This window comes from Geospiza fortis, unplaced genomic scaffold (genome assembly GCF_000277835.1).
Source record: "Geospiza fortis unplaced genomic scaffold, GeoFor_1.0 scaffold425, whole genome shotgun sequence".
Classification (NCBI taxonomy): domain Eukaryota; kingdom Metazoa; phylum Chordata; class Aves; order Passeriformes; family Thraupidae; genus Geospiza; species Geospiza fortis.
In genome coordinates this window covers 1,661,989-1,672,197 of record NW_005054387.1, presented here as the reverse complement: position 1 = coordinate 1,672,197, position 10,209 = coordinate 1,661,989, and the positions used below count along the sequence as shown (strand labels likewise).

The window sequence follows — 10,209 nt, the reverse complement described above, 5'->3', positions numbered from 1 at the left end:
AGAAACAGAGAAGCAGATGCCACACTGGCACACAGCTGGCTCACCATGACACCCAGTCCATTATTAATAGATAAGTGCAGTCACAAAGGAAGGGAAATTCCTTAATTTACAGAAATGAAACAATCACAACTCAGATCTAATAATGAACCTGTTCTGCTTATGCCACCTGTAGTGGGTTGGTGAGCAGTCAGGGAGAGGGAGAACAGCACTAAAATACCCTGCAGAGCACCAGGACAGGCATTAGAAAGCTCAATGATGGCAGTGCCCAGAAAAGCAGCATCAAAAAGGACTGAGAAAATGTAGACAAGGTCAGACACAGATGCAGTTCCAGGCTCTCTACCTGTTGCAATCCTTTTTTCCAATTTCCTACAAAAACTAGACCAGGCAGAAAGGATCCAGACAGCACACAGGACAGTAAATAGTCACCACCATTTCCTCCATCCAATCTGAAGGTGGAGCTAATCTCCAGCAGATACAACTCTGAGCACTGGGCACCCCGCAGTGAATGTCCCAGCCCAGCAGCTGTAAATCAGGAGCTGCAGCTGGATTGCCCTGTCCCATCCATGGGTCCTGCCAGGCTCCCCTGACTGTGCAAACAAAGTGCAGAGGTCTCTGCCACGTGGCCTGATTTAGTACCTACATTGTCACAGCTCACAGCAGAGCCTGGTTTGTACATTTCTGTATTTTATAACTTCTCTGCAGGCACCACACGAGTTCTGGGGAACAAGAAGGGAATCTTCACCCGCCAGCGCCAGCCCAAAGCCGCTGCCTTTGTCCTTAGGGACAGGTACTGGAGGATTGCAAATGAATCAAGCTGTCTTCCTCCTGCAATAACATCACATTCCCTCTTCCTAAAATAAAAACAAAGGGTTTAGTGGCTGGGGATTACATTGAACTCGTTATTAAATCTCTGTTTAAATAAGTTTTATGCCTGATTGAAGTCTTGCAAGTCCAGTGCGATTTCTAGTCCACCTGAAGTAGTTACTGTGATGCAAAGCAGATCAGAAACTTTTGTTTCCTCTGCTCAGCCAAGTCTGGAGGCTTCTTGTTTCCAGGCAGGAAAACAAATATTCACTTTAAAGGAGCTGAAGTTAAGAAATCCTGACTGAGGTATCTGTTTATGGCAAAAAAAAATTACAAATATTACATGACACAACTCAATGCTGAACTTAAAAACAAAATCTAAGTTACTCTAAATGAACATCACATCCCTCTAAAGCAAATAAGGTTTTCCAGTTAAACTCCCCTAAGAGTTAACACTATTGAGATCACAGCAAACTGTCCACAGGATTGCAGAGGAGCACAGTTTGTGCAGCTGCTCTGGGGCCTGACAGGATGGATGTGTGAGAAATCCTGAGCATTCCCAGCAGCAGGAGGGGTGTGAGCCACCCAAGACACTCCAACAGAGAGTTTGGAATTCCTGTTCCAGCAGCAAGGTGGAATGTTACAGAGGGAGGGACTACATCAACTCAACTTGAAATCTATTTATTTTACAGTACCAAAACTGCCACTGTCAGACACAAACCGTGTCCAACAATGCCACTTCCATGTGGAAGGGCTTCCTTCATATTCAATGTCACCACAGGAAGAGCAGCCCAGAGGGAAATTCTGTTCCAAACCTTTCTGAGAGTGGCCTGAAGCCCTCTGGGGCAGGGCCAGGTGTAAATAAATCCCTGTGCTGCTGCAGTGCTGTCCCCTTAGGCCTGCACAGCAGCCTAGGCCAGGCTTTAGCCTGGCTTGGATCACACCAGCACTCAGCAAAACTCAGAATATTTGATCTGCAAACTTCCCAAAAGCAGCAGCACAAGGAGCAGAACAACAAAAGCAGAGGCTGCCCAAAGCATTTGGGAAGTTCCAGTCTGGAGTCTGGTTACTGAAATTCAGATCCTGGGTGAAAGTGGTGCCATGGCTCCTGCTCTGCAGCTGCCTCTGGGTCAGTGCCTCAGGGAAGTGACCAAATCTGACCATATAAAGGAAATACTTGCTTTTCTCTTGTGTGCTGGCCAAATTCTGTTCCCTTCAGAGGTGGTACATGAGGAACCAACAGCACCTTCCACCCTGCCCCAGCACAATAAGGACACAGATGTTCACTGCAGACTCCACAGCAATTTTTCTTGTGTTTTTAAGGGAAAAGAAACAACACTACAGCATTCCTCACACCGTGCTAGGCCTAGATTTTCTCTAGAACTAAACCCCCAGAATATAAAACTCTATGCACAATAAAAAGACATTTGTTAACCACACCAGGGTACTGCCAAGTAGCAGTGTTTGAAAGTCATTTCAACTTCTCCATCATCCTTTAAAAACTCATTTTCTTCCCCAGTTTCAACAGACCTGACCAAAACACAGATGAGGATTTGACATTGGTCACTCCTTACAAAGCAGGGCTCAGCTCAGCACGCCCCAAAATCTGAGCACACATTTGAGGGTTAATTCCTGCTTGTTCTCAACAAACCCAACCCTGCCAGCAGCTCCCTCCCCAAATCCAGGGACACTCCAGCACTTTTTCCAGAGATTTTGTGGTCTGTGGGACCAGCTTTGAGCAGCCCCAATAAAAGCAGAAAGTGATACAAATCACAAGGTTGGGTTGGTTTTTTGTTTCTTTTTTTTGATTAAAGAACTGTAAACATTGAAAGCCTCAAGTCAACGCTGCTCAGCCTTTACACACAATGCTCAGCCAGACACAAAGCTGCAGGAATTCTACTGGGAAAACTGGGATCTGGGGAGAATCAAGTGCTTTGACCCTTCTACTGCTAAACACACACAAGGTCTTGGGAAAAACCACACGACTTGGTACAATTTCTAGAAACAGAATTACAGTACTGACATTAAAAACAGTTTCTAAGGCTCAGACTGAGTCCAAAAAGGCCTCTGGTTGGGTTCATTCAAGCTCTTATGTTTGGACTGCATGAATGCAGCATAAGAATGATTGCAGCAAGACATCCACAGGTAATTTCTACATTTATTTTTGTTGGGTTTTTTTTCTTTTTTTTTTTTTTTACCAAAAAAGTTATGTGCAACAAATAGAATTCGTACATATTTACATGGTTTTTTACCTGTTAGCAAAATTGTATCCTAAACCTCCAGTAGAGAATCTCTCAGCCTATATTGAGAAAAGGAACATCTGCCCAATGACTCCATTTTAAATGGGTGTTGGATTTGAAAGCACTGGGAATAAATAGTTGATGGAACATATTATACAGAACAAACACCTAATATTTAGGCCATGCTTAACACAGTTTTGTGGTAACAGAATATTTCATATCTTTTCTGGAGCACTTTAAACAACATTGGCACAACCAAAGCCAAGCTCTGATCTCAGCCCACATAAATGAGGAGCAGAACTGCCTGAAGCACCTCACCAACCTCCTGGAACAACTGAGACCACAGCAGCACAAAAATGCCAACCCCAGCATTCAGAAACCTCCTCAGCAGAGATCTGCTGTCACTTCAGATCCCAAAGGTGCTCAGCAATGTTTCATTGGCCTCAGTGTCACAAATGTTTCACTGGGAGAAACTTCCAAGAATATTCATTTCCTCCTTGGCCTTAAAGAGTAGCAAGTACCTTACAGTAAGAGGATTTCAGGAATGGTTCATTCCTAAGCAGGGTTTGGGATGAGGTTTTGTTGCCTTTCCAATCCGCCCCTCACTGTGAAATTTCCAACTCAGAATATTCCATGATCCTAAAGGAATTTTAGGATTCTGAGAGAGCCAAAGAGGGGCAGGAAGAGCCCAAATTCAGAACCTCTGTTTGGATACTGTGAATTTTATCCCTTCCATTCTCCTGAGTGCTGAAACCACAACAAGGATCTCTGTAACACCCCCTGTCCCTTGCCAGCCCAAATATCATTTACCTGCCTTTACCCAGATTCCTGCATCCTTGAGAATTTTTAGGATTTGCCTTTGGATTTGGAAGGATAAAATCAGTATCAAGCACACGTTTGCCACCACATTTTGTCTGGGGCAGGCAGGGGGGCACAGCTGCACTCCTGATTTCAGTCACAACCCATTTTACTGGAAGGAAAATGCTGTTTCTATCATTGGGAGCAGCAAGGAAAGAGTCAAAAGAACTGGAAGCAGAAAGGTCCAAATTTCTCCTGCTAAGATAATTGTGCCCTTTATTTGGGCCAACTGCATTTCTGAAGCACGAGAGAGAAAGAGAAGAAATCAGGGCCCATTTCTAGCAAATCACTTCCAGTAAAAAGGAACTGCAAGGAAAGCACACAAGACAAGAGAGTTCACAATTAAGGATCAGATTTGCAAAGCTGTGCACAAAAAGTGTGACTGCAAATTCTCCCAGAGCCCACACTCCAGCTCCATTTGCTCCCTATGTGCACACTAACAAGGATTGCTGAAAATCTGGCCCTAAACATTTTTACTGAACAAACTGAATCAACAGACTATGCCCACACAAACAAGCACAAGACACAGTGAAGTCAACACCAATACTTTCAGCTGATGGGGCTTTTTTTCCTCTTTTTTTTCCCAAAATTGAACCAAGTACTCGTGGATTAGACTTGTCTCCATGGCTGCTTGCTCTGAGATAGGAGCAACTTTAGGGCAGCACATGTTCACCTCTTCCTTGGATGAAAAAAAGATGCCTTTAGTGTAGATCACAGGAATGCACTGAAATAAAATCTATACAACACATTAAACACTGCTACTGCCTCAGGGCTTGGGAGAGAACAAAGCCAAGCCTCGAGGGACCAATTCAACATCATTCATTCCCCTTAATATCAAAGTGGAAGGCATTTGAGAGACAGAACTGAACATCAAGACAAGCTTTAACTATACTCTGGTCAATACAAAACTCATTTAATGGATTGTTGGCTAAAACTGTCAGACGAGGGACAAGTCATTTAGTGTTACATGCAACAGATGTTACTCACACCACACAACTCTGTACAGAAAAGCAGTTTCCACCTCTACCCTTGGTGCAAACCAGAATTACTTCAGTAGTAATTTAAATATTAATTTTGTGAATTTGATCTCCAACCTTGTTTTGCTCTATGGAAACACTGCTCGTTTCACAGTCAAGTTCATCCTTAGTGTTTAAAATCACTTACAATGGAAGTGTCTCTGACATTCATGTTTGAGAATGAAAATGCTAAAAGGAGTTAAATTAGTTCTTTAAATAAATGGGTATGCAGCTGGAATTGTTCATATTTCAAACTGACAAGGGCAAAAAGCAGCACAGCACCAATTACAGAAAGTAGCTGAACCCACACATTGGTGTCACACAGTCTGAAACACAAATATTTCACTTTTCCAAATCACATCAACCTTTTAAATTAAACTGAAAACAATACTGCTACCACTTCTCAGTCTAAAAACTAAACCCAAATCTCTTAATACTCTTCTATCCCCAGCAAGTTTGCTGAGAATTTTGTTTGTTCATTTTTAAAGCAAGGACACTTCTGCCTGCCAAGTTCAACACAAAGTATTTGGTTTAAGATTTGAAGACAGAAGGCACTTTTAACATTCAGCCTTAGAATACTGAGTGCAGAAACAATGTGTACAATTTTGTTCCTCTGTTTAAATCTGCAGTTTAATATTTTTTTTCCCCAATTAGTTCTTAGAAAGAGCAATGATAGCACTATATCACATTTCATTTTCAGGAGCACATTGACTTACTTATCCCATTAAACAGGTTGCCCTTCCAAGAGATCTTCTCTGTGTGTGTGTCAGGCCTAAAGTTCATTTCCCAATATAGCACAAACCAAAGATCCTGACCAAGATCAATTAAGGAACTGCTTTTTCAGTGCACTGCTTGGTTATCCTGCTCACTCAGTGGTTTCCACTGCAAATTGCAATTCTATACTGCAGCATTCACAGAACATCAAACATTAGTAACACTGGCTGGCTGAGCACAGCTTCAAATGGAACAGCTCTGCTTGGAAATGGAGTCCTTTCAAAGAACACTTCATCCAACCCCCAATCTGCAAATCAGCTTTTCATTGACCACATGAAGCTATTTTTGTTCTGTACAGAAATTAATGAGGTTGTCGTTTAATCAACATACTTCAGGTTTCAGCTTTAATTCCATTTTTGTTACTGGAGACAAAAAAAAAAAAAAAAAGAAAAAAGAAGAAAAATTGGAACCAACCCCAAGCATCATTCTTGTGAAAGCACAACAGTGAGAGCAGCAACTCCATGTTCTTTAGAGGTCACTTCTTCCATCGTGTCAGTCGACTCTGAGCTGAACCCTCTGACAGCTCCTAACCAAACCCATGGGACAGTGAGTTCTCCAGGGATGAAACCAAGAGTTCTAATTTTATTTACAGTATAAGTCCTAGTCAAATCTAAGTCCATCAGCTAAAAAAAAAAAAAAAGAAAAAAAAAGAAAAAAAAAGAAAAAAATACACTTACTGTAAACATGGCAACATTAAATATGGTGATGCTAGTCTAGAATATTTCATGTCATGATCACATCTTGTTATACCTGAATTTATATACAGGATATTTTATAGCAAGTGTTACCCACTTCACAAGTGGAGGGGGAAGAGAGAGAGAGTCTAGGTTTTGCTGTGGCTAAAACTCCTTCAAAGTAAAGTTAAAGCTTGTCTTTGATTGTTATAGAGCTTTCTTTCATAACCGCATTGAAACTGAAGATTAGCACAGAGAAATTATCTGGGGCCCCTTGAAATTTCTAATTCAAAATTTCCATTATGATTCTTGTGGGGGGGAAAGGGGGGGCAAAAAGTGTCTGATATGGAGAATAAAAAAATTACTGCAAAATAAACTTAATGGAAGTTGGGTCTTCAGACTGTCAGTCAAAAGTTCCAGCAGGGGTTATTCCTGTTTGGGTTGGAGTTGCCTCTTCCAGGCCTCGTTCAAATAAACTAGTCGTTTGTAGTTGATGATAAAGAGAATGAAGTTCAGCAAATATGTGAGCACGCAGACAATGCAAAATTCCTTCAGCACGAAGTACAGAATGTATGCCAAGTACAGGGACCCTACTACAGACACTATGGAGGATGTCATGAGGATTAGAGCTGCTACTGCACTTGCTGTCATACCTGCAACAAGAGAGACAAAGTTACTCACCCCTCTCCACACAGAGCAAAACTGAATTCAAACTCAGCCACTCAGCAACGGTTACACAAAATTTTGGTTAAAACACCACCTGGGTATTTGGAGAGGAGTATCTAAGGCTCTGTCTGACTGCCCTGTGATAAGGAGTGTGTGTAGGATTAATCATCCTCATATTCCTGAGTTATAGGAAAATTCGTGGTCAGGTTATTTCTGTCAGGATTAACAGCTTTGTAGCAAACCACAGAGTTACCAAGAAATATATAAAATTATATTTCATGCACTTTTTTGCCTGCTCTCTCCATTACTCCTCCAAAACTTGCCCATTCCATTTTTATTCCCTCTCTTTTCCACCATGCAATCCAATGCCAAATACACTGGAGTGAAAATACCAGCACAGAAACTGTCTTCACACTTGGATTATTAATAGCATATCAGGAGAAAATGCAATTACTCTTGTTATCAGTTGGGTTTTTAAGCCCTTTGGACAGATGTATCATTAGAGTGCTGCTAAAAAAACCCTGAGATATAAAAATCAGAAGCATTTATCTGGTTTCCTGCAGATTGTGCAATGGATATTGCTCTCCTCCCTCATCCCCACAGCCCTGCTTTGAGGCTCTGAAGTGAATGAATACTTACCAAGTAGCATTTGTAGTATATAAAACACCAGGCCAAAAACACTGTTGGACTGATTTATTGCACTGTCCTTTCCAAAGATGGAACCCAAGAGACCGAATCCTCGACCCCATCTGTAAAACAGGGAAACTAATTAACTCTCATTTGCCCACCTCCTGCTTTCCTGCAGCATTTCCAGTTCAGGGCTCTTGGGGAAAGAAAAGGACACAAATTCTGACATGATTTATGTGGTGTTCTCCTGGAAAACCAAGCAGCAACAGGGGGAGCACTGGGCACAGCTGATTCAAGTTGTTTGACACACCAAGAACTGCTGAGGGAACTTCACTGAACGCCAGCTCTGCTTCCCAGGGCTGGAGCTTGGAGCTGTTTTGTCACATAAACATTTCCTTCCCCCAGTGACAGCTTTAGCAGCTCTCTGCACCACAGTCAACTGGACACAAGGTCACTACAAAGCTGAGGCAAGGATTTGTTCCACTCCCTTGTCTGCATCAGAGCAGGAGAATCAGGACATAAATCTGTATGTTTGCTCCTCAAACAGCTCAGGAGGAACCCAAATCTGTCAAGCACATGAGCTGAGCATGGCACCATCACAAGATCCCCAACCCTCATTTTTTGGAGCTCTTGCACAGTGTGACACTTTGAACAAACACCTGAAATCCCTACAAAGTGACTTTCAACTTTCCAGTGATAAGGCAGAAAGCAGCACAAGCCCTACAAAACTGCAGCTGCAAAAGGAGGAGGAAAGATTAAATTAGCAATTGTGTTTGTGCCAGAAACCATTAATTCCATGCCCTAAGGCAGATCATGCCATTATTTGTAAAAGCAAAGTGAGAACCCTATTTATTAGTGTCACTTGAAAATATGAAGTTATTTTGTTACTCCAAGGTAATTTAACTCACAAGAGCACACTGGGATATCTGCCAGCAGATTTTTGGAGCATCAAGCCAAGCAAACAAATGAAAGGTTTGCTTCACATAAGCAGCTTAAAGCAAGGTAAAAAAGTGCCAATCCTCATCCTGCAGCAGCAGGAAACTCCAAGGAAAGTGCAGTTTTAGGAAGTTCCTGTCCTAGAGGGAATGGCCCTGCTGAAGCAGGACACAGCTCAGGTGTGTCCCTGCACATGGCAGGAATGGTGCTGGTGTCACTCACCTGGGACCTGCCATCACCACATCACAAGCAGTTTTCTCACAGAAAGAGGCACCACAATGAGGATAATTAAATATCATCTCCAAAACACTTTCTAGTCTCACAGCCATCTGTGCAAAACTCATTATTTTAATTGCAGACTAAGTTTGAATTTACTATTAATACTCTTGTGCTCTTCTCCCCAAGAAACCAAGCAGGTCCCAATTCTTCGAAAGCAGATTTACTGTACAAACAGTCAAAAATTAAACACACTTTCAGCTAGTTTGGTCTCAAATCTTTTGAAAGTGGAACTTTAGTGCCAATATTAAGCTTCAAGGCAGCACAGACAATGCTCTTCCAGGGGACAGAGCCTCAGCATCCCAGAGCTGGCAGGAAAAGCAGGGCAGAACTGCCTGGCTCTCTGCTCTCACCCCAGGGCAACTCTGGGGCTATGGAAGTTACAAAGAATTACAAAGAATCTCAGTTATGGTGCGATTTCCTCCCACACCTCAAAGGTTATCTGGATTTTAAGTGAGAAATGTTAATTTTTTAGCTTTCCTGATGGTCACAGCACATGTAACAATTGTCTTGTGTTGTCCAAATTCCAAAGGCTGAATTAAAGAGCCACACAAATACATTAAAGAAATTATCGTTTTTACATTTAATAGTTTATTTTTCTGTATTATTACATTTATAGATGCTTCAGCCTGCCATCCACAGGTTCAGTTTATTGTTGAGAATTCATGTCAGGGCGACATTAAAATGATTTGAACACACTCAGGTTTTCTTGCACAACCCAAAGTGGGCAAAGGTTCAGCATCAGCCTAACTCCAACCAAGTGCAGGATGCTGAATCCATCCCTACCTGAGTGCTCTCACATCCTGTGATCTGTCTGAGAGCAAACTCCAGCTTAAAATATCAGAAATGGCATTTTACAGAACCCGACCCTGCAGCTGTTCTGCAAAAGAATAATAAAATGTTGCCAGTGGAAGGATAATGAGCTCCAGCCCTTCCCAGGACTCAGAGTCCTGGAGTGATCTGTGCAGAGCTGCAAGGTCAGAGCACAGGGAAAGCTTCTTCCACATGTGGGACTTCATTAAGTGTCTTGTTGGCCTTGTAGCAGCTTTGAGGACATCAAGTATTAAATTTCAGCCCATGGAGTTCAGGTCTAATCTCACATCTTATTCCACACACTTGGAGCCAGCTCAGCAGCCTGGGGTTTAGCACAGAACACTTTTCCCAGCCTTATAAGGTTTGGAGTGGGAGCAAGTGTTCTGCATCAAACTGAAAAGCAAAGTATTCAGACTTTATAGATTTACTTTGTATACTCCCATTCCCATCTCATTTCCCTGCTGAAAAGTCTAAATTGTCTCCTAATTTTATTAAGGTTGTAAAACTCACAATGAACAAAGAACT

General features: G+C 42.1%; 2 protein-coding genes across 2 annotated transcripts in view; one reads left to right on the top strand and one right to left on the bottom strand.

The window, feature by feature from the left end:
* The window catches only part of GUSB (glucuronidase beta), a 9,118-nt gene extending 8,196 nt beyond the window's left edge, over positions 1–922 (top strand). Inside the window, exon 11 of the mRNA XM_031060659.1 lies at positions 703–922. Within this exon, the coding sequence (XP_030916519.1) occupies positions 703–860 (158 nt within the window). The 3' untranslated portion in view covers positions 861–922. The remainder of the gene's footprint in view (positions 1–702) is intronic.
* A 1,669-nt stretch (positions 923–2,591) lies between these two features.
* VKORC1L1 (vitamin K epoxide reductase complex subunit 1 like 1) lies at positions 2,592–8,831 on the bottom strand. Its single transcript, XM_031060611.1, is given in 4 exon segments — positions 2,592–7,019; positions 7,672–7,781; positions 8,319–8,393; positions 8,818–8,831. Coding segments are annotated over 4 exon segments (426 nt in total). The 3' UTR covers positions 2,592–6,792.
* Between the last annotated feature and the right edge of the window lie 1,378 nt (positions 8,832–10,209).